At 42.0% G+C, this 25,247-nt stretch overlaps 1 protein-coding gene across 29 annotated transcripts in view; it reads left to right on the top strand.

The window, feature by feature from the left end:
* Positions 1-25,247, top strand: part of PTPRT (protein tyrosine phosphatase receptor type T) — a 572,020-nt gene that overhangs the window by 344,145 nt on the left and 202,628 nt on the right. For all 29 annotated transcript variants that reach the window (XM_083801726.1, XM_083801725.1, XM_083801723.1 and 26 more), the window contains one exon: positions 1,362-1,655. In XM_083801726.1, coding sequence (XP_083657852.1) covers positions 1,362-1,655 — 294 coding nt within the window. The remainder of the gene's footprint in view (positions 1-1,361; positions 1,656-25,247) is intronic.

Genomic DNA, 25,247 nt, shown 5'->3' on the forward strand with positions numbered 1-25,247 from the left:
TGTTATTTATACACATGGTGGGGGGATCAGGCAGGCAGCCAAAGCCCAGTAGACGTTTTGTAGCTTTTGTCAGTGTGCTGCTGAGATGTCTTCTGTTGGCTTGCTTTTTCTTAACCACATAGGTTATATTCAGTGGCTGGGTTCCTCGTGATGCTTCTCAGATATCTAGGCACTCTTCAAGTCTCAGACTTTGTTTGAGTAATTGTGCTCATGTAGTTAAGCAAACTTTGTAGTCAAACACAACAGGGTGTGTTGATTCACTGGTGCCTTAGTTTTTCTTAAGTCTTTGTTACCAAAACCACCAGTCAGTTTTAGCAGCATCCAGACTACTAGACCCCTGGAAGATCCCCAGTGTTCATATCTACTAGTATCTTCTCAGACAATTAGCCAGTCCTTTAATTAACAATACATCCCATTTTTAACTTTTATTTTGCTCAGTAAAATCCTGTAACGAGCAAGTGATTTGAATTTTCCACTCATTGGTAGTTGTGCCATGTTCAGCATTACCCTTTGGCTGGGTATTATCCTTTGGCTATTACAATAGCACAGTCGATGATCACGATACCCTGCCGTGTCAGGTCGCAGAGCAGAAGGACTGTTGTGCTGGAGCGTTTTTATACGTGGGGTCTGAGCGTACTCTGTGTTATGCAGGACTTCCTTTCCTCCCTCATCTTATTATATATTATACAAATATATAATATGTTATATATAACTATATATATGTATATATATATCTTATATATTAGAAGAGAGAGAGGGGTAGATTTAGACTAGAGGTTAGGAGGAAATTTTTCACCCAGAGGGTGGTGAGGCCCTGGCACAGGTTGCCCAGAGAAGCTGTGGGTGCCCCGTCCCTGGAGGTGCTCAAGGCCAGGTTCGACGAGGCCCTGGGCAACCTGATGTAGTGGGTGGTGTCCCTGCCTACGGCAGTGGGTTGGAACTGGGGGACCTTTGAGGTCCCTTCCATCCCAAGTCATTCTATGGCAAGATTCTATGATATGATTATATTGACTACCATTGTGCATATGCATGAAAGAGGAAATAAGCATAACCTTCTGATCTTCTAAATGTGACTGTTGCTGTCCATTTTCAGCAGAAGTTGCCTTGTGGGCACTGTATTTTTGAAGTATATGTTTCTGAATTGGTCCTGCTACCAACTACATCGGTATACCAGTGCAAGGGGGCAGAATCTTTAGAGCAAATAAGATGTCAGATTTTTTTTTGAGTAACATTAAATGACAGGAGGAACTCTGCTTCTAACAAAAGATATTGAGATCGCGTTGCTATACAGGTACATTGTGAAAAGTTAATCCTTTTGATAAAGTGGCTTCAGGCCTCTCATGATTTCTGTTTGTCTACAGAACCCCCAACTCCTATTGCCCCTCCTGAGCTGCTGGCGGTCGGAGCCACCTACCTGTGGATCAAACCCAACGCCAACTCCATCATTGGAGATGGGCCCATCATACTGAAAGAGGTGGAATATCGGACGACCACTGGGAACTGGGCAGAAACGCACATTGTAGATTCCCCTAATTACAAACTGTGGCATTTGGACCCTGATGTGGAGTATGAGATCAGAGTGTTGCTGACTCGCCCTGGAGAAGGAGGCACAGGGCCACCTGGGCCACCACTCACAACAAGGACAAAATGTGCAGGTAGGGTTTCTGCTGTTTTATTATACTGCATGGATGTTTTGGTTTAGTTACTAATGCATAAACAACTGGTACTCCACCTATCCTTACTGTAAACATTCTTCTTTAGAGATCTGGAGGCTTTTCTGCAGCTAGGCTGTGTTCTGGATGTCCTGGCCTGTTTGAGAAATTGGCACATGCTCTCCTACCCACCTTTTGGCTGTCTCCTTATTCACTAGCATTGTGGTCAAATTCTCTAACCTTCATCAGAAATAACTACAGACCTGACCTGACACTATGCATATGCATACGGAAATGCGGCATGCTGGGGTTTGGTTTCTTGTTCATGCCTTGCAGCTTTGTAGGCACACTTTCCAGAGCAGCCAAGCTTGCAAACTTGTCTGGTAATACTTTCCAGGTACTACAGGGATTAAAAAAAAAAAAAGTCGTTAACTTTGTGCTTAATATGATGTCTTGTACTGGATCTCAAATTGCTGAGCTGCTTGCTCCAACTGGGTATTGACTGACATCATGAAGGATGATGCAGATAATCTGTTCAAATTGGCTAAGTGGTGCCACTTACTGTTTTCCACCCTAATTTACTAATGAAAATCTAACTGGAGAAGGTCATTCTATTAATGTTAATTGTCATACAAAGCTTCTTGAGATTGATGGTGATGACATTTATGTTTTGTGTAGGGCACTGGGTGGGTGAAATTGTAATGATCTTGATCTAAACATGGACTCAAAGGAAGGAAGGGACTTGCACAATATCTGAAGATACACAACTTCTTGAAAATACCAACTGAAAAGTTAAACAAGAAAATGCAAGTCATTATCCCAATTTTCATGTGTGATGGTAGAACTCCTTTAAAATGCTCTATTTCCAGTATAATTTACACAACTCTTTCATGATAAAGATTTTCAAAAATATGTTAAACCAAGGAAGGAGCACAACCTCCTTGATTTTTCTTGGAGTGCCTGATGAATGACATCAACTGAAACTGAGGTTTTTTCCCTTTGTTGTTGTTGTTTTTCTTTTTGTCATTACATTTTCTTGGCAAGGAGGGAGGTTTATAGGGGATTAGTAGATGGCTGAAGTAGTCCTGTTTTACAGTGTTGGTACTGTGTTTATTAGGCCCATTACTACAGGTAGCAAAATTGAGTGCAGAAGTGATAGCAGAGAATATCACCTGTACTGGAGATGTAATATTTACTTAGTTATTGAAATCGCAAGAAATCTGTGTAACCATAAACAGAACTTGTTGGCGACTTTCTGAGAATCAGAAGCCAACACCCTTTTTACTAACTGATCTCCATGCCGTCCTTTCACATATGCATCATATACTTGTGTGCTAGGGAGTCTGAGTATGTCCTGGGAGAGCTATCAGTTAAGGCATACCTTAAAATGATTTATTTATTTTTTTCTCCAACTTTGAGTTAGAATAGAATTTGGGAAGGATCAGGCTTCTCTCTTGCTTCAATTCAAATGCTAGAAACTCATTTACGAAGTTGCAGCTGTCTGGTGTTTCTTGACTGCAGGCCTTGCATCAAAGCTCCTGTGTGACCGGAATGGCTCAGCATGAGCTCAGAAAGTCATTACACCATGACAAAACTGTTATCAAAATCATTCACGATTTTCAGATTTTTTGATGAGAGTGAAGGGAATTTGTTTACACAGACTTTAAAAGTTTTTTTTTGATTAAATGAAATCCATAAAAACTAATTATGAAAGGTTCTGCTTTAAATGAGCACAAAGAAGTTTTATTAAACTGGATAGTATCTTATCTAAATTTGTATAAACAGTATGTACCTGGGCATCCATTATCCCTCTGGTGATGCTCTTGGTTTTCTGCAGGGCAGCATTACAAGACTTCATTTATTATTTGATTTTTAGAAATGATACTGAAAATTGGACCCCATCTTGCCTCTGTTGAGGAAAAGCCAACTGCAAGAAAATATGGCAAACCTTGTTTTTCCAACTGAATGATGTATTTCTTTTGTTCTGTAATTTTTATTTTTATTTCGATAGACATTGATAGGTTGTGACTTGGGGCAGGAGAATACATGGCCTTGAGACATATGAAGCAGTAAACTGTCAGAGAGGAGTTGCACAGCAGGAACGAGGAGAACAGAAAGCTAGACTGCGTAAGGTTAAAACTAGACACAGGGTTGAGGGGTAGTTGAAGGGAAGGAAAACATAAGATACTAGCTTTTTCCCCCAGAGATAACGGGATCAGAATAGCTGTTGGACTGCAGTTCCTAGTAGTGGTCTGTTCAGCACTGTCTTCTATGTGTAGCTTTTTTTTTCAGCCATCCTCATTAGTTAAAACAAGTTCCTTAAAATCCTTTTTTTTGTGGGCTTCATTCCAAAGAATGTGCTTTGGAAAGCTGTGCTTTGGGAACGTTGGGGCTTGTTTTCTTCTGTGTGCTTATTTAGCAGTCCTCTGCTTTCTTCTTCCTCCAGTTGCCACAGAAAGGGAGAACAGGGGAGTCTCTGTTCCTCTGGTGGGTGGGAAGGAGAAGGGAAGACCTTGCAGGTGGGGTCATTGTTATGGGGAAAGAAAACCTCATCTGGAAAGTGTTCATCTCGTAAGTGGAAGAACTTGCTTGCAAAGCAAGGCTGAAGAGTAGGGGCAAATTAGAGTTTATTTGAAAATATTTTAGAGCTGGTTAAAATACTACCTGAAAAAGGTATAGTGAACAATTGCTTCTCTGCCTTTGTGGATTATGGCAACAAGTGACTTGCTAGAGGGAGGATTTTGTGTCCTTGGAAGCAGTGAACTTTCCAGTCTGGCAGAAGAAAGTCCTCAGAAATGCTGTAATCCCCCCAAAAAAAGGTGTGACAATGATTCTTTATAGAACAAGCATATGAAAATAAAAGGGTTGTCCTGATAAAAACTTCATATGGATCACATGCAGCTTGTCTTTTAAGCTGAGCAGCTGAGACTGGTTTCTTCAGCAAGGCAACATGATCCAGTTCCTGGAGAAAGGACCAGTTGTGAGAATCAATACTGTCTTTGTTCTCGGACTAGAGAAATAAGTTATGCTTGAAGGATGTGACTGAAATGCTTCTTTTTAAAATACAGTAAAGCAGCTGATATAAATGTAAATAATCTGTACTTTCAGAGTTTGATAAGATGTTCATAAGTAGTCAGAAAACCTTTCCCTCCAGTTATTAGGTATTTTGTTGCCATGAAATCTTGCAATGCTTACAAATAATAACCTGCTTTTACCATTTTTTGAGGTTTCATATTTAATGGCAATGTGTGTATTGCTCTTTTACGGATGTTAGAAAAAGTAGGTATTTGTATACTGTTAGGAAATGCACAAACCGGACAACAGGAAAGTTAGGTTGTTGTAAGGTCACCAACCTATGAATTGTTACAACAGTAGTTTCAAAAATTATTTATTTCTGATTTAATTTTAAGGTGATAGCTTGCCTTAAATGGGAATTGTTTCATCTTGATGTTGAAAAATAAGATTTATGGTGGCTTTAATTTTTTCCAAGCTTACAGGAACTGTGGAAAAACAGCAAAAAATCCAGCACGAGTCAAAGCTCTGTACCAGTGGCATACCAAATGATTTGAAAGAGGGCCCTGTACAACTGATGTGTAGGTGTTGTTAGAATAACTCATTCACAGACTAATTCAGCTTAGAGTTGCTGTACGTTTTCCCTGAAATATGAATTTGTCATTAATATTAATTGGGAAGTTAATTCAACTCTTCGATCCTCTGTCTTCCATAGTTTTAAACATAGACAACAGGGAAAATAAATGTTTATTTAGGAGGAACGCTTACTTTTGAAAAACGCTTTGAAAAAAAAAAATCAGCAGTGAAAGAAATCCTCACTTGAGTTTCTTTCTTTTTATTAGTAAAATTCTAGAAAAAAAGAAAGAAAAGTATTCTTTTCTTGCCTATAATAAGACAAGCCTCTGTGGCACATGTTCAGTTTGTGTTCAGTTTTGCTCTCTTGCTAAATTCCCTGAAACAAAGGCTTGTGTAGCAAAATGAAATGAGTTGTTCTGCTCTTGATAGCGTCTATTCCCAAGAGCCGGGGAGCACTGCAGGTGAGCTGTTGAGAACGGCACAATCTTGTGTCTGAGTTTCGATATGTGGATCCTGCAAAGCCTGTGGGACTCCTACCTGTTTTAGTGACTTTGTCCGTTAGCTTCGGCGTTTTGTTGGTGATTGAAACTCTGCTTTCATTCCACCTCAATAGCCTTTGGCATGTCAGCTAGAGAGATAAGAGTAGGCTTAGAAAAATATGATATTTCTTCTTTTTGATCCTTGATCCCTAATTTGTGCTTGGGAAACAGACTGACAGTGTTGTTGAAAGATAGGAGCTTCATCTGTATCACGTCCTACTAGCTTAAGTCGTTTTACATATGAGATGTTAATTCTCTCTGTGATACTGATTAAATAGTTAACATGTTTCTTCATTTTTACTTTATCCTTTTTCTTATTAATTTTTGGGGAGTAGAAATACAGCATTTACCTTTTAAATAACAGCTGAAAGAAAGGGTGCAGTATTTATTCTCTAGGGAACCTGCTTTGGCAGGGGGGTTGGACCCGATGATCTCTTGAGGTCCCTTTCAACCCCTACAATTCTGTGATTCTGTGATTTCCTGGTCATGTGTTTTGTGGCTGTGAGCGTGTCAGAGGGGTACAATTCTCGTCTCTCTTTGTCAGGTTTTAATTTCTGTTAGACCATAATGCATAACTTCAGACTTTCTGGGCCATCCAGACACTCCCAGTTTGTAATGTGGAGCTCTGTAAGAAATGTATTTCTGGTTTCTCTTCAAGCTGCAGAGCTGTAGCTGGTTGCTGGTGGTGACTCTTTGAGGAGCTGCCAATATAAATTTATAGATGCATTGGCTGTAGAAATGTGATCAAAGTGGAATGACAGCTTTCAAAGAACAGAGGGTAGATTATGTCTAACTATGAATTATAGTTACCAGTAAAGAATTACAACAACAACAACTAAAACCCAACCAGAACAACAGCTACGTTGTCTGGGATATAACAACGGCAGCAACCAATACGGAACAGAAAGAATTTGGGAGCAGAAGAGGAGGTAATCAGATGGTGAAATAGGAAGCAGGCGCCTTGGTGTGCTGTGGGTGACTGACACGGTGCAGGGCTCCTGGAAAGCCAAACTGGAGCTGACAAGATACCTGGGTTGGCTTGAGAGCCCAGTCCATCCAAAGTTCAGGCATGAAATTCAGTGCATTGGAAAGCGGTAGTGTGCAGAGGGAAAGCTGGGATTTACTGCTGAACCAGGTCGGCGTGCCGTAAATCTGCTGGTTGTTTCTAGCAGTGACCGGTGCCAGACAATTCCCGAGTCTCGCAAAGCGTGTTTCCTGTTGCCTTGAACCAGGGCACATGTGGTGAGGAATTTTTTTATCCTGACCCCGGCAGGAGATCGGCTTTTGTCCTGAGGCATGTGGATTGATTACCCTTATCTTAGTCTGCATAAATACAGTCATGAATGTAGAGGCAGTCGTAATAGTGCTGTGCTCTGGAGTTTTTTCTGGAGGGATTTTGCTCATGATGGATTTAAATTCTAGGGATTTATTTCTTTTTATCTGCAAAGGCAGTTTGTTATCCAGAAATGTTTTTTATTTTTATTTATTAGTATGAAGTCTAGTTATTCATTTCCACATGATGCTGTTTCTGCTTGGTGGCGTTGGTGTTTAATTTAATGACTTTCTAGAATGTGGTTTGAATACAGCATTATATCCTGAGTGGGCAGGCTGGCCAGTAAGATGACAACTCTCATAAAGGCATTAGGCTTTCATGCTAAGAATAGATCTTGCTCATGATGGGACCTCATGACTTTTTCCAAAAGAATTGAACCTGCCTAGTACCTGTTTTCATGCCAGTGGAATTAGGGCACTGCTCTTTTTCATACTCTGTGGCTCTCGAGTTCTGTCCAGGTTTCATCCCAAACAGACCGAGCATACCTACTCTGAAGAGGCAAAAGTGGTGGTGGTGGGGAGAGAGAGTTGTACGATTCCTATTTTGCAGTTCACTTAAATTGTGAAAGGAGAGACACAAAAAGAACAGATATTTGACGTGCTAATAGCTTCTTTCCTCTTCGCTTATGGAGCTTCATTTTAGCATCCTCAATTTGAGGGTCTCTGCAGCGTGGTCCTGAAAAGTGCGATTCCACAAAATTGTACCCGTGGTTTGTGTAGAACTGGCACTGGTATACCAAAGTTACCGTTTTACACCAGTTGTAAATCCAGCCCCCAATTTGCAAAAACGGGCCAGGCATTTTTTCTTGATTGTCACTCAGTCCTCTGCTAAAAGCAATTTATTTAAATTGCATGGTGTCTTTTAGTCTTCAGTTAAGTGCCATCTTTCATAAAATTTCATCCCTTATTACCATATTATTACTGCTTCTGGTAGCTTTTTGAGGGTGCGATGAGATGATCATTTCCAGATGTCGCTTTATAAGAGAGTGAAAAGCCCAGTTAGTGGGAGGAAACTGGAAAGGATAATGCTCTGTGTGTGTGCCTGCAGTGTGTGTGTTAAGCATTGAACTTCCACTGAGGAGCAACCAAAGGGAGGTGTCTGTTTTCCTTCTCTATGTAATATATACTATAACTCATCCCGGGACTGAAATGACAGATCCAGTCTTGCAAATCATTTATTAAGCTCTATGGATTTGCATAGTCATGAGCCTATCTTTGTCCTGGGACAAACCCTGCTCACTGCTTCCTGCTTGTGCTTCTCTTTTTGCTTTTCCAAAGACAGCTGAAACATAAATGCCTTTCAATTTTAAATGTGTTTTTAATGTACACAAGTCTGCATTAAAAAAGCACTCAAATAATAAGAGGCATTTAGAGTTTATACACTGGAAGTGCCCAATTTTAAACATTTTGAAGAATAAAAGGCACTTTAATGGGCTTTTTTGGAAGCTCTAGCATGTAGTACAAAAGCAAGGCAGGGGCTGAATTGAATGGAATACTACGTCTTTAACCTCGTGTAGCGCTTTTAACCCTGAGATATTTGTAAGACATTTGGAAACGGTTTTGTTCCTTGTATTTTTTAGTTCCACGTTGTCATAAATATTTGACACTTATTTTTTCCCAGTGGACACTGAAAAGTTAAGATGAACATGGCTTCTTGTTTAACACTTGTCAACTTACCCGTATCAGCCAGGTTGTTGTTGCACAGCTTGGGAGAGGAGAGAGGGAAACGAATTAAACAGAAACACAACTCAACCCCACTGAGGTCTTAAATACTGTTGCAGAACCAGCAGATGGAGTATGAGAGTACAAAACCTTTTCTGTGCTGGTTTGTACATTTGTCTGCATAAGTGCATTGCATTTTTGTTTGGTTTTCATGCTGGTTGAGCTTGAAAATGTGACATTGGTGGTTTTGGTTTTTTAACGACCTGTTTTGTTCATAGATGTTTCTGTGATGTGTTATGTTGCGGCATGATGTACCCAAGAGTGAATCCAACCTCTTGTTCCTCCTTGCGGGTTGCAGGGATCCCTTTGTATCTCAGTTCACATTTCATAGGCAGACAAGTAGGGACCCTCATTCTCCACAGGCTTTGGGTTGTGGTCCACGTGATTGCCAAGACCATGGCACTGGTAAGGGATGTAAACTTAGTCGCCATCTTAAGACTTTGTTATTCCACTGAGAACAGAGAGAGAAAAGGGTAATGCTTTCGAGTCCTTTAAACTTAATTTTGCTTTTTAGTTTTATAAGCTAAAAAAAACTTGTAAAAGCTTTCTTTCTTTTTTTTTTAAATTTTTTTTTTTAAAGCTGTGCTTTTAAAAATATGAAGCAGTAGAACATTTTACGACTCTGGAAATAGTATTCAAGTAGACCGTAGCTGTAACCATATCAAAGTATTCAAATATTGCTGGAAAGGCATACAGACCTGAGCATCAAAATCAGACTGACAGTTGTTATTACAATGCATTTCATTCAAGGTCCACAAATCCTCATTTTAGCTGCCAATAATCCTTCAAATTATTAAAGTAAAATCTTGGTGCAGAGACCATTGGAAAGGGGTTTATAGTAACACCACAACTCACAAGATAACAAAATCTGAAAACCTTGACATCACAGCCCTGCTGGCACTGCGAAAGATTTTCCAGCTTATACTGTAGAATGAGAAAAAAACACAGTAGGGAAGTAGGGTTTGTAGATTCACCCAAACCTCCAGAAACTAATTTTTCAATAAAGGAAGGTTGATGAAAATATTTGGTGAGGTTGAAAGATTAGACTATTTATCAAGCAAGTCCATCACTTTTAAGATAAAGCCTTAGAGAGATCGATTTGTCCAACCTGGAATTCTTAAAATAATTCTAAAATTTTAGCAATGCTTCTAATAGGTAGATAAATTGTTAGCATTAAATTATTTTTATCAGAGGAGGGAGTGAGGCAAAGGAGTGGGATATCAAATTCAAGAGAATGAATGCTGCACCAAAGGCAGTCTTAAATACAAAGTGCTGTTCTGCAGGTAGACAAAGTTGTACATATTAATAACCGGTTCTTCCCAGTTGGTTTTGTTCTCAGATGGATTATTTGTTAAACTACAGTAGGAGCAAATCTCTCCACCTGCTGTTTTATGGGTCACTTTGGTACAGTGTTTATTTTTACATCCATAACATGTTCCCTTGCCAAAAGATCCATGTGATTCTTCCTCCTGGGCAGAACCCCATTGTTGCTAAAATGAAACCTGAAAGCAAGTCTGATTTTTTTTTTCTTTCATGCAAAACTAAAAGAGCGGTATGCCAGTTCAGATGCATACCCTTAATGCTCTAAGAGAGCCCAAATGTTTTTTGGTTGTCTGGTGCAAGTCACATTAAGGTACTGATGTAATGTCCACTTGTATCACCATTGCACGTTACATTCTATAACTTGCTTTGTGGCGATAGCAGGGTTTGGGGTAATGGATGTGTTCTGGTTCTTGTGAGCATGGTTTCTCATCCCTCTGCACGTATTCTGGTCTGTCTGTCTTCTAAAGCATTCCAACAGTGCATGCACGCTAGTTTCAGTTGAAAGACTTTCCTATGCAAAAACTCAACTTTTTGGATTTCTGTCTCCGTCCTCCTCTTCTGCAGAAATCAGGAAACACCAAGTTGGAAGATAAACTCTGAAATACCTGACCTAAAACCCATGGAGTAAAAATCAGCCTTCTGTCTGCTGCTTGTGCTTCTGCTTGATCTATGGCTGTTTTCAATAGTAGTTGGTTTCAGCTAGTGTTGTGCATGCGAACTCCAGATAGGAACCTTCTGCCAGCCTTCTCCTGTCTATGAAAGGCGTAGGCAATTTGTAGCTTTCCCTTGATCCAGCTGGCGCAGCAGAGCAAATATTTACTAATTTTTACACAGAAGCAAATATCTTGGTGTAAAGGAGTTGGGATTGCATTCTGTGCAAACAGGTGCTTGCTATAATACCAGTAAACGATGCTGCAGCCGATCAGGAATTGCTGTTGCATCTTCCAAGCCTCTCAGGCTGCTGGCAGCACAGCTGGACCGAGGCTCATGGGTTAGTTAGTGTCAGTGCTCTTTGGGCTGTAGAGATGTACCTGAGTGCTGAAAGCGTTATCAGGATCAGCTCAATATTCCTGCCTTTTCTTTGTGACAGGGTGGTCCCTTGGCAGTAAGATGCTGAGGTGTTTTAAAAGCAAGCACTGATGATAGAGGGGAAGGCAGAGTGTTGCTTGTGATGTAGATGTGTTAAGCAAAGGTAACGTTTGCAAAAATGCAATGTAAGAACCTAAAAAAAAGGAGTGGAGGAATATTTTTCTCTACTGAAAAGTATTCTACAAAGTCTAGTCAAATCACATGCTATGTGCTGGAGGTGTATGTTTTTTGTCCTGAATTGCTTCAGTGCTGTTAAGTTTATTTTGCAGGAAAAGGATTTTTTTTTTCTTCTGGTTAGAGCAATTTAACTTTTAATTTAACTTTCATCAAGCATTTCTCCTAAAGACAATAATTAAAAATGAAGAATCTTCTGCTCATATATTAGTCCTTAAGCTGTGATATTCCAGTAGCTGTGAGATCCTTTGACCAACTCCTCATTTGCAGCCACAGCTGTGAATATTCGCCCTTTGTCTTGTCTATTCAGCTTGTTAGGGTAGAATGTCTGCCATGAAGAATCTGTGTGGTGCCTGGCACAGCAGATCCTTTCTTATTTTTATGAGAGAGCACAAACTCATTTTTCATGATAGGTGTCTAAAGGTTCACCATCCACAGCTGTAGTCTAGCATTTGCTCCTTTTAGGTTGTAGAATACAGCCGCAGGGTATCTTATTTTCACCCGCTTCTGGTGGGAGAAAGGATAATACTAGAGGTATATGACGCCACAGCCCACTGTGGAGGAGGCACCAGAGGTTTCTGCAGTCGCGTCCAGGATCTAGAACCATGCATTGGTTTTTCAAGGTGAAGAAACAGCCCTCCTCTTCCCTGATCTGGAGAGCAGGGTCTAGCAGCTGTGGTTTAGGTGCCCTCTGTGTTACTACTGCGTGGAAATAGGATCGTGGCCCAGCCATCCCAGGAGCTGGTGCTAATGCTGACCCCTAACCTCGGCAGCCTGGTGTTTGAAGTTGAAGTGTGTGATTTCTCAGAGCTCCCAGCTGGGGGAATTCAGGGTTTATAGCTTTTGTGTTGGGAATGGCCCATCATTCAAAAGGCATATGATAGGGTTTTATAAAAGGAATTTAATGTAATTGCTGCTATAAAGAGTATGAAGATTTAAACATCCATGTGCATTTTTATTTGCTCCTCAGTCTCTGCCTCATTTCTAAACGGGTTTTGCACGTGAGGCTGTTTCAGCAAATTCCACCTTCTCCTTTGTACCATGTTTTCTCCGTTTGTCTCTGAGTTCCAATATCTGGGTCTGAGTTTCCTCTTGCATGACTAAAATCCGTAACCTCCAGTCCCTGTAATCAGCTTGCCCACACTCAGGGATAAATTTCTCTCTTGCTGCGGAACCTGTCCTCAGCTCACCAGCCCAGTTGGCACGGCCGGTTCTATCCATTTGTCCAAGTTCAGCTGGATCGCTTGGACCTCTCCAGGTGTCGGCACCGTAACAGTTGCTCTTATATACCCAGACATGCCTACCTAGACACAGGTGCTTGTCTGCTGACCACATATTTCCCATTGCGGGTAAATAACTAAAACCAGTTTATCCTCTAGGGACTGGAATTTAAAGCATTAAACTGCTGCCTGAGTCAAACTTCATGAACATCATGTAGAAATCTCCCGTGTTCTCCACAGGAGGACAAAAACTGCCACGTTGTGCATGATAGTCGCACAGGAATCGTGAAGTGGCATTGCCTCAGATAATGTACTTGAATGTGTTGACAGACAGGAATGCTTTTGAACTCAAACAGCTTTAAGAGTTTATGAAAAAGATGCTACCTTAGGTTGTCCCCTGGGTTAAGGACCAGGGCACTGAAGGTGTATCACCTTCAGCATTTTCTTTAAATTGGTCTTGCTCAAAGGAAGCAGGCTGAAAAATAGCAAATTGTAGCCTGCAGCACTCCATCTGTTCCCTCTTGAGAGCACAAGGACAGTGTGAGATGCTCTGGGCACCCTTCGAACCGCTGCAGGTTGCCTTGTTGTGTATTCAGAGCACAGAAGTAACAATAACGTGATCAGATTCTGGGCAGCAAAGCTGAGCGATCGATGCCCAGATTGTGTTGACAGGTCTATCCTTAAAAACCCTTCCTGTTTTGCTTTTGTGATTTTTATGACAGTTCAGTGCTGTTGGTCCAAGAGCTGAAAAATTCTGAGTCAGAAGCCAGCTTCTGTTTCCCCACTCCCTGCATAGTGGAACCTCATGAAATTTGGTCTAGTTTTTGTTTTGAAACCTTCCTTTTGCTGATCCTTTCACATGTATGTTACAGTCACAAACTGGTGATTCATTCTCCGTGCAAAAGCACAGGCATTGGCCTGATGCTTCCAGGCTACGTCCATCCTCTCTTTTGTGTTGCTCCATCTCAGGACTGAAAACCTTTCTCTAGGAGTAAAACCGACCCTGAGCATAAGCAGCAGAGAGCAAAATGGGAGTTCATTTTAGTCGGGCGCTGGGTACATGTCTAGTTCTGTGAAGAAGGAGGGCAGGTTGCTCCAACTGCTTTATTGGATCTGCTCCCTGTTTGCCCTCGTGTCCAGCCTCAGGATGTGCAGCCAGAGCTTTGTGGGAGCGCTGCTCTCCAGCCTCAAAGGCTGCTGAGGAGGCAGGATTCCCATGCCACTATGTGTGCTATGTCTGCGAACCGGAGGGGTGATGGCAGGAGGGCTGGTACCAGTTCCTGAGATCTACGTGGGGCACCAGGGACATCTTTGCTGCTGCTGCTGGGAAGGTGCAGCACTGGGGCCTCTACTGGTTGCAATTAGCTCAAGCAATTCCTTCGAGCTTTCTGGGTTTCTTGCAATGGTATCTGCCAAATCATAAATCTCGCAATAATTTTAGCTTTACTCGCACTAAAGTATTATCCTAGACTATCTAGGGAGCTTTGTTCTGTGTAGTATGTTGTCTGCTTGAAGGGAAGCATGGCAGCCTCAGGAACTGTGCCAGTCTGTGATCTGCAAAGCTTTACATTTCCTACATTGCTGAGACAACATATGGGTGTCAAGATGTACCATACTAGAGAGACGTTTATAAGAGGAGGTTTGACATGAAGTTTCAGAACAGCACAGCTTCTTGGCAGCCTTTGCATTGCATTGTACCAGTTTTTTACTTTTTTTTTTTTTCAGAGCTATTATGGTATTAATATGCAGTGTTCAATTTAGAGGAGAGGAACAGTGGACGTCTATAATGCTGTTGAGTTCGCTGTGGATACAGCAATGCTGGCTTGAGTGCTGTTCAACTTTCACATTATCATCTCTCACTTCTGTTTCTTTTCTCTAAATTTTATTATCTCTTTCTTCTAGTGAAAAAGAAGTATTTGAATTTCAGAGCTGAGCTGATGCTTCATCCTCGTGGGAATAAGAGCTCAGCTTCTCTTCCCTCAAAGCACAGTTTCAGATCTCTGTTTTCTTTAAGTGCTGTGCCAGCTTTCAGCTCTCGAGTGCCTGCTTGCTTTGACTGGTGTGTTAGGTGGGTAGTGAGTCCTGCTGCCTTCAAATTCTAGGTATTGTCCTAGGAGGATGAGGCGACATGGAATACGGTTTTTCATTCTGCAGATTGTGTCATCTGTAAGACCTCTGGCTTGTAATTAAGCGCCTTAGGAACTTGCATGCCAATGGTGTACAAGGCATTTTCAAATAATTCAACCGTAACCATGTTCCTTAGATACAATTTCATAACTTGGGGTCAAATTGCCTGAGAACCTTAACTTTAAAAATTGTTTGTGTGGGAAGAGGGGAAAAAAACCTCTGAGTAAAATGTATGGCAATTAAGTATCTAAGCAATGTCACTTGCTTAGTAGCAGCTTTGTGGAAGATCTCATTATTTGATACCATATAGTGTATTCTTATAATAATGCAAGTTGGAGACATTTTGCTTCTACAGTATATTGTATAGAAACCCTGGTGCATATTCTCTGTGTGCACGCATACATATATAAGTGCTCAGCAGAAGCTGCGATTCATTTCAGTGGCATTTCTCCCCCTACTGATAATCACTCATCCATTACACTGCTGTACTCACTGACATGCTAAGACCATTATCTAAACTCAGTCTCAAGATTTTTATTGTTTTCATTGTAGCTGAGGTTGCAGTAACATGCAGAAGGGGATGACTCTACTAATTATCTAATTCTCAACATTGGTGTTCAAGTATGATGTGTTAGTAAAGTAATTAAAATGAAGAAGGAGCAATGAAACGTTTCTGTTGTAGAAATGCTAAGCTTAATGTGTAATGAGGAAAATACAGAAACTTTGTTAAACTTTCTGTGAGACTCAGTACTGAACAGCTATTTTCTGTATAACATCTGCAAGTATCTATCAATAGCGTGCAAATGTTTATTGTATGTTACAATACTTCATTTTAATTAGACTCCATAGGAGATAGTTAAGGGGTTGATGGGGAAGGATATTGTAGCAGTAAATATTATGGCAGATTTGGAAATGGAAACGGTAAGAACATGTTGGCCTCAATGTTCAGCATAACTAACACTCTGCACTCTGGGACACACTTGTCACTGCTGTTGGCTGTAGAAACTCAGTGATGTATCGCATTTCGGCTTGGTAAATCTTCTGCAGGGGACCAGTTTGTCATTGAAACGCCCTGTTGAGACAGCTGCGGCAAGCCTTGCCTCTATTAATCAGCGACTGCTAGGTCATGCTGGCAGACAAGAGACCGCGATGTGGGCCCATGGCTGGAGAACAGAGGACCTCTGGCTGGACACCAGGTACAACACCAGCAGTGCAGCCAGCCCCAGGCTTGCTGCGACCAAGCAGGTTTCCTTCCAGGGCAGCTCAGCCGAGGGGAGCAGCTCAGCAGCGGGAGGGGACAGAGGAGGGTCCCTGTCAAGGAGAAGGAAGATAAAGGCATGCGCTACAGCAGCTGTCCCAGTCCTTTAGCCCCAGGGTCTGTTACTGGTGTTTTCAGTGCCATTTTGCCTTGATTGATTTCTTTCTGGCATGCAGCCCATTCATTGAGTCTGTCACACTCTGCATTGTGCTTTACTGAAATCAGAGACCTTTTTCTTTCTTCTTGGATGCGACTCATTGCAGGGTCAGCAGGCTGTGGTCTTTATTCACTCTTAAAACTAAACAGACTCTAAAGCCTACATAGAAAACTCAGCAGCTTCCTTCCTGTCCCTGCACGTGGTACAGAAAATAATTTTATTGAAAAAAATAATGTTTTAGGTTCTAAAAAAATAAAATAATCTGTGGTAAATGTGGTTTTAAATCTGACTCCTGGCCCAAGCAATAACAATTGCATTTAAAATGCAGTGCAGGTTCTCTTCTGGATTCTTAGTTACTGGTGCTGCCATCCCAAGATGAGACAAAATGAGGTTTCGTCTTGTATAGTAGGTGGCAGTTTGAAGCATTAACTGCTGTGGAAGAAGATTTGAAAGGCAATTTCCCTTCTCAATTTTCTCTTAAGTCATTAAAATTCATCTTTGGTTCTTGAAACATCCAAATTTCTGTTCTGCTTAGGTATCTGGATGGGAGATCTTACAATTGTTCACTGCACCGAATATCCGTTAAATTTATAGCAAACTGTTTGACACCATTTTTCAAATTGTCCCTGATTCTACAGATTTATCTTCAGAAGTTTAATTTTTTTTCTGCCAAATCAACGCTAATCTTGCTATGAACGGAGTTTAGAACTACTTACACCTGAAGCAACTACTTTGCTTTTTTTTTTTCCCTTTATTAGAGTTTTGCGTTGTTAGGACACTTTATTGTAACTTATTGTACTTCACATTGGTCGTATTTTGACTCCTTAGTCCTTCAGTTTAATACATTTTTCTGTGGTGCTAATGACTATCATCAGTAAAATGAATGGAGAGAGGAAGTGGAGTGCACTGTTTACTCATCCCTGCCTCAGAGCACCTATTTGGGAAGTGAAGAGACTTCAAGTTTGTCTTAGAAGTGCAGAGGAGTATAAAAATAACTTAATAACTGTGCCACCTTATTTGAATTTAAAATAGCTCTTTTTTTAATTCATAAATGCTCATGGCAGGAGTTGTCAGGCTTTAGGTGTCAGAAGGGTGATGAATTTGTGTGGGAGTGTGGAGGCTAGAAGAATACATAGGACTTTCTGTGCATCTTTTCTTTGGGAAGCTAGTGGAAAGGGAATAGCCTTTTGTCATACACGTGTCGCATTTTATTTTGTTTTAAGACTGATGAGAAAAGAGAGCAATCTGGCTGTCAAGAGCAGCCTGTCTCCTCTTGCCTGTCTTTTCTTGTTCCTCCGGTGTTCAGCTTCCGCTCCTCCTTATAGTGTGCAGAAGAGGCAAAGCTCTAACTAATCCAAGCAAAAGCATCTGGTAGGGTGCTTTGCTTTTGGCCTGTGATGCTAAACAGCCCCTGCTCGTACTACTGACTTTTAACTAATGCGCTGATGTACTTTGATCTTTTCTTAAGTTGGCTCCAAGACAAACTAGTTTTTACTAGTTTTGTTTAACTCCACAACTGATTCAAGTGTGGACGTTCTGGGACACACTAATTCACCTGGGATTTGGGAGCGGGATGTGGTTTCTGTGTCTAGACAAAAACTCTTAAAAATGATCATTTCAAAAATGTAAGGTTAATGACAACACTCTTTTCATGATGCTACAATAATACATTGCTAGGAGGTGAAAGATGGGTATACACAGCAAGTACTTGTACCCTAGATGTGATGCTTCTTGGTCATGGAACAGATTATTGGCAATCCTTCCCTGTTTGTCAAGTACAGTAGAAAAGAGGGTATCAGGACGTTCATTTTGTTCTCTGAAGTTACTTTCTGTTTAAAGGCAGGCACTAAAAAAGAAGGTTAAATAAATGGTGAGAACCTCTTTTTTCCTTTATTCTTTTCTTCAATTGTGCCTGTAATTGTGTGCTGCTCATTAAGTAGCCAAAGGCCTTTTGAAAACTCTTTTCATTTGAGAACGACGCCAGACAGAACTGCTTGTGAAATAATTATAGAAAATGAGTGTTGATGCATGTTTTGACTCTGCTGCAGAAGTAATTCTGTCTTCTCTAGTTGAAGTAATTACATTTGTTTCTAAATAGAGGAAAAGAAACGGTAATTGTCAAAAAACGCATAGATCCAACTTCTACTTTATGTAGTGGCAGATAGATGGGAAGCAAAAAACTAATTATTATATTAGTGTCGTCATTATTGTGTATTATTCATTGAGTTGAAGTACTGTTATTAAACACATTGAGTCGTGAAAGACTTGTGGGATTTACAGAACAGTTTGCCTGATGGTTACTTTCTTTAGCTCTATGGAGTATAGACGTTTTTGCAGTATGCTTGGATAATCCTAAACTTGGTGTAGAACTCCGCAGGAACTCATTAGCCATTCATTACATTTCCAGTGTTTTTAAGGGAAAAAACGTCTTCTGCCGTTTAAACCAGAACCCTCACAGAGGGAAGGAAGTAGACTGTTGTGTACATTTCTGTGCCTGCAATGTCTCTGCTCGATTCAGATGGCCGGGGTTGAAAATGTGCTGGCAGCTGTGGTGACTCACTGACTGTTTTTGGGGTGGGCTGGAACCACCGTGGTCTGTGTGGGTCTGCAGCGGTCCGCAGGCAGCGATGCTGCTGTGGTCCCTTGGACAACGTGGGCCTGGCAGCCCTGCTTGTCAATTCCCCTTTCACCGACCGTCTTCTCAAAAGGATGAAAAGTATGGTTGGTTCCCCAAGCCTCATCTCCCCGAGGTTTTGGTGCAATATCAAACTGAGAGCTTCCTGCCTTCAGCGAGGCAGGGCTTACATGCCCCTTTGGGAGGGGAGTTAGGGAACGCTGAGCAGGAGAGCCCAGGCTGCAACGAGCTGCTCAGACTCGCTGATGGTTGCTGTTGGTTCTGTCACGAGTGTGGGCCTTGCACATGTATGCTTAGTCTGCAAGACAGACTAAACCTCCTGGTGTTTCTGGAAATACAGATGAACCTTCAGTGGCCTTGCCAGCAGTCCTGGCGAAAGAAACTCCTGCCAGAGAATACTGCTCCTTCTATATGAAAACATTAAAAGTGTGTCTATCAAAATACAGCAGCCAAAGAAAACAGGTTATTGTGCATGTCATAGGTAGCACATCACAGCACTGTGGGAGTTCCCCCATGTCCTTGCAATAACCAGCTGGAACAGGCAATTACCTGTAAGTAAATGATGGCTGCGTGGCAGGAGTAATTTTCCCCATAGTGGCTCTTCTAAATGTCATTGTGCTCCTGCCAGCCCCGGTGCTCAGCCAGGCCTTGATGTGTTCAGGGTTGCTCACGTTTAATGTGCTGGACACTCAGTTCCTCTTCGTGCCATGCTGTGGTACTTAGTCTTCTTGATTTTACCTTCAGTCCTCCACCGTCTGGGGGTGTTGGGCAGAAAGCTGTTCTGGCTGGACTGACATGATTCTCTCCAGCTAATTCCTCCAATAATTCTTCCATTCCTACATGTCAGATGCCTTTTTTTTTTTCCCTGAAAAATCAACTGTCACACCACAGCTGAAGTGCTGACCTTAACTGGAAATACAACTTTCACTGGAAATTGGGATTAAGCTTTTTTTGAGATAAACTTGGGCTGCATTTTGGCCTAGCGTACTAGAGTCTTATTGGTACATATCTGAAAGCATAATTAGACATCTGGAATGCAGATTGTATGCTAATGTGAGTTGTTTAATGATAGAATTTTAATTGTTGAGTGTATAGTTAAATTTAGAAGTTAGTGAAAGGAAATATAGTGGAATGTTGCTTTACATTCTTGATGAGACACCTGATACTCTGTTCTGTATTAGTTAATTTATTTGCTTCCTGAAGATGCTTCTTAACTTCTGTCTTTCTAATGTGTTTACTCATCTGGCAAGATTCATTTGCATTTCCAGGGTTTGATAGCCCATATTTAACAGGCGTACAGCAATGCAGTGTCATGGAATTCAATGGCCATATATCAGTAATGGATTTGACCTAGCATTTTTTGTGTTTCTGAGATCTGTCACGATTGGGAAAATTCTGCATCACCCAATTGGTCACAGATTGTGGAAAGCTTGTCCATGTAAAATCACTTAAATGGTTCCAGCATTAAAGTTGTGAGCCTGCTTTGTTTCAGCATTTTTCCAAAGAGAAAGGTATTCACAGCCAACTGCTCTTTGCATGGGGAAATGAGCAGCAAAGTAGGCAACAAACCTCTCTATTCCAGACTGCTAGCAGGACACATGACATTTTAAACAAATAAACATAAACCAACTCTGTTAATTTCAGTGGACTTTGTCATCCTCCAAGGGTGAATTCTATCTGCAAGGCAGCTCTTTCAATTTTTAAGGGATAGCTGTCAAAAGGGATGCAAGAACCCTCCTGACTTTTTGGAGATCAGAAGGTCAGAGTCGTAAGAGCTTTGTTTTGGTGTAAAATTTTGATGAGTTAACCAAACCTCTGTGCAGCCTTGCATACGAATCGTCCCTTAGTGAGTCATGAAATAATACTCAATTTCCATTTTTACTTTTTTTCTTGCTTGTGCTGGAAAGCTTTGGATGACACACAATGCTGTCAAGACTGTCAAAACTTCATATAGTAAATTTCTGCTACAAAAAGAAAAAAAACCACAACACTGGTGTGAATGGGAAGGAGAACCTGCCAAGCTCTCTGACATCAAGGAATAAGAAGGGCGTTGAGAGATTTCCTCCTGTCCAAGATCATCAGCAACATATGTTCAATCTGTTTTTTCTTGTTTCTTGGGGAGTTTAAAAAGAAAAAAAAAAGACATTTCCCCAAAATGTTCTTTGCTTGTGAAGGAAAGGAGTATACACTTAATATTTGTGCTAACGTAGTTTGAATGGGGAGTGTTGTCTTTCTGTGTAATGGGTCACGGTGATAACATTGAGCTGTGGACCGGCAGGGCTCCAGGTGTGAAGTCTCTTTGTGGAGCCTCACGGGAGCCTGTGGATTACTGGACCTTTTTGGAAGTGCTCTTCTCAGTCTGAGCTTTAATCATTCCAACATCTACTGGAAGGGCAGCCTGCAGGACTTTAGCACTCCAAGAAGTTTTTGGAGTGCAGCAAGAACAATTTTGATACAGGTTCTGGATGAGCTGAAAAGAGGATGTTCTCTGTTGAACCTGCTATTCATGAACAGCTGGGGACTCTGAAAATTAGCGACAGTCTTGGCTGCTGTGACCATTAGATGGTGTTATTTAAGGTCATGAGGGAAGTGAGGCAGGTGAGTGGCAGAATAATGTCCTTTGGCTGTAAGAGTATGGACCCTGGTTGATCAGGAGACTGGCAAATGGGATATGATGGGCAGCTGCACTGATGTAGGGCAGAGGGCCAGAGGAATTGGTGAATCTTCAGGGACGACTTCCTCAAAGTGTAGGAGCTGTCCGTTCTCATGTTCCCTAATCTTAATGCACTCCTGCCCTAGCTGAACTACAAAATTTAGGAGGTGAAAGTAGGGATGTGCTGCGTAGGAGGAGTACAGACCTATCTCAGTGCAGCAGTGATGTGTAACTGCATGCTGGGCTGCAGCCAGCTGGTGAAGAGAAGTCATCGATCCCCTCTGGGCAGCACGTGTGCAACTCACGTTTGGAGCACTGTACCCAGTTCAGAGCGACCCAGTGAAAGGCAAGCTAAAGGTAATATGTTGGAGGGCCACCAGAAAGGTTAGAAGGTTGCATCGTATGACAATCTAAGATGGGTTCGTTCCACCTGAAAATGTGGGGCTGGTGGGGAATGGCATCCGACTGCTGTTGTAACTGTCTAACGAGCTGTAATAAAGAGAACAGAGCCAGAATGAGCGGGGGAGGCTCAGAAGAAATAGATTTGTTTGAATTTCAAAGTTGAGTATAACTTTGAAGTTAATTGTGCTTCGGATGGGGAGTTGGACCAGATGACTTGCAGAGGTCTCCTCCAACCTGAGTGATTCCATGGCTGATTTTGTTCCATCTTTATCATTACCTTAGTGGGGTATATCGCAGGTTCTCTTGTCTCTTCCTTTAACAGGAACCTTTAATTTACCATTCCTCTTACTCAACAGATTCATACTTGTTGTGGTTTAACCCGGCCGGTAGCTAAGCACCACACAGCCGTTCGCTCCCACTCCCCTCCGTCTCTGGGATGGGGGAGAGAAATAGGAAAATGAAGCCTGTGGGTTGAGATAGAGACAGTTTATTAAGACAGGGAAAAAAAATAAATAATGGTAATAGTACTACTACTAATAATGTGTACGAAACAAGTGATGCACAGTGCAATTGCTCACCACCCGCAGACCGATGTCCAGCCCATCCCCGAGCAGGACAATACTTCTGATCAGGAGTCTGAGTTCTCTCATCCTTCATTTTTAATCTTGCGATATCAGCTATTGGTATGTGGTGGGGGTGAGAGGATGAGTGAGGAAGCTGTAGACTAAATCAAGGACCTGAGGTCTTTAGTCAAGGGTTGAGGAGAACTGGGGAAGAAAACCGGGCTTTGAGGTCACCCTGCTGGAGAATTGCTGTTCTATTCCAGCCAAGCAAAGGCAGCTGTTCTCCCGTAGCTGTTAGGAACAAGGGCCTTGCTGCGTGAGGAACTGCTGCAGAGCTCTTCATGCAAATACCTCCTTTACACTGCTCTTAGTGGAACTTCACTGTGTGTTTTTAACTCTGAAGCAACAGCATTTTGTGTTAACTGTATTATGCAAACTTTATAAATTGCCTGAGCTACCAGATGGATCTCAGACTACTGAAGAGCAGCTATATGAGGAGTGCTGTGATTTTACTCAATGGGGAATTGCAGACACTGGACTTTGAAAGACTCCATTTAAGGGAAAAAGAGATCTTCAAAGCTGGCATTTTTCAAGTAAATAACTCTTTAGCTTTGATATGCCTGCTTCATGCTGCCTTGTCAAGCTAGAGGAAGATGTACCTTAAATCGAAGTGGACAACTGAGAATGAAAGCTAATAAAAGATTACAATAAAAGAAAGGAATCCCTGACATACAAAAATAAATGTAGGAGGTTTTTATATCCATTGTGGCAAGCGTTCATAGGAGCGGATAGCTAACGTACAGCCTGGACTGAGATGCTTCTGGGTGATGTGAAAAATAATCGGGGTGGGGGAAATCCCTAACCGCAGGAAAATCTGCAAGGGGACAGAAAACCTCGTGTTACCATTAGGAAAGAAAAATCTCTATTAGGCTGATCATAGTTTTGCTGAGCAGTCAGGTACACTGTATGTGTGAGCATGTGGATGAGGACTCAATAGCCTCATATTTTATAACAGAAATCAACATGATTAATATTTAGCAAAGCAGTAGATCATTGACCTTGAGCAGTCCTGTAGAGGCCATAGTTACAGACCGGTCACGGAGGAGGCAATAGCACTTTATTGTAATGGGGGCATTTATCACTTTTACGGGAGTTTGCCTGAGCTCCTGAACTTGGGCGTTTCAAGCGAATAGTCACCGCTGAAAATAGATTAAACCCGTTTGGAGTTTAGTTCTTTCTCCAAGTACTTAACGTTAATGCTGGGTTGGGATAGATGAGTTGTTCTAGCTTGGGCACGCTTCCACCTCTAACCCGGCAGCACAGCCGGGTGCACACACATTGCTGTAAGCCCGAGGCAGGTTTTGTCGTGTTTTCGTGCAGTGGCATGGCTCAGCCATAACCCTCAGAGCTGCTCCTTCCTGTTACAGCTCCAGAATGGAGAGAGCAAAGGGGATTGCCAAGATGCGTCTGTCCAGGTACCTGGGGCAAAGGAATCCGCCTGGGTAAGATTGTAATGTATGTTACAGAGGTGGTGGGACAGAAGTCTGTCTAAACAGGCTTTTGAAATCTTGCGGTGCACGGAGGACATCTCAGTCTGTTTTGCCTGTCCTGGGACCACTGCCAAGTGCTGTTCCTAATGCAGTGAAGAGAAAAAGGGGCAGAAAGTGTCCTTGCCATCCATGTTCCTTTGCTTGTGAGTTGGGTACGGTTTGTGGGAATGAGCTGGCTCAGGTGTAGGCCTGAGGTGGTGAGAGACCCAGAAGGGCCTGGAACCGATTGTGAAAATACAGAGTAATTGCTTTGCTTCATCTTCCCATCTGTAAAATAAGGATTAGCAATGGTTCTGCTTCGCATGGTGGGGGGTTTGTTACTGTTTTAGCTACTGCAATTGTAGCAGGAACCCCACAATAGCTGTAGTTCTTGGTATCCTCTCTTCTTTGGTATGGTAAATATCAACTGCGTGTTACTGCAGTGGTGCCGGTGTGTTCACTTCCACCTTGTTCTTCAACTGGGCGCTGTTCTGGTGTTTGTTCCCTTCCTAATTTGTGTAATAGTGGTGCACAAAGGATGCTGAGGCAGGCTTACATGCAGAAAGATTTAGTGCCATCTGTGCCTTCAGTGTCACTCTGCAGTGAAGCTCTGTAATACTTTGTCCTATAACGGTGCGATTTTCATTGGGACCTCATCAAAATCCCTGCTGGTTGCAACAGCTCGAGCTCCGGTTTGTGCCAGCTGGTGCACAGTTTGGGCACGGGGAGGTGTTGCCTGCTGGGTGTAGCTAACAGAAGGCCCTCGGCATTGACAGGTCCAAGCACTCGAGGCGCTGTGCACTCATACGTGTGTCCCACGTGGGTTTCCCTCGCTGGCGCAGGGGGGAGATAGGCCTCATCTCATTCTGGATTTTCCATACCGCATGCTTTCCTTACTGGGCATTCCATAGGAGAAGTTGGTAGTATGAAAAATCCTTTCTTCCAGATAAACACCTTCGTGGCTTCACACGGGAAGCTAGATGCCACGATTCGGAAGCAGAGGATGACACAGTATGGCAAAGAGCAGGGTTCGGCTGACCCTCAGCCACTGCTGGTAATTTTGTCTTTTGTAGGTAAGGGCCCTGCAATAAAGCATCTCTGAAAAAGCAATAACGTAATAGCGTTGGTAGATTCCTCTTCCACTAATATCCTGCTGTTTATACACATCCTAGAAAACCATTCTCACAGTGTGGAAAATTGTCAAAGGCTTTCAGAGTATTTTGTGCTGAACTGCAGCAGAGCTGTGCTGCACAGCCCTCTGAATGTCATAACGGCTCATTTTGT

Source organism: Anser anser, assembly GCF_964211835.1.
Source record: "Anser anser genome assembly, chromosome: 16".
In the NCBI taxonomy this organism is placed as follows: domain Eukaryota; kingdom Metazoa; phylum Chordata; class Aves; order Anseriformes; family Anatidae; genus Anser; species Anser anser.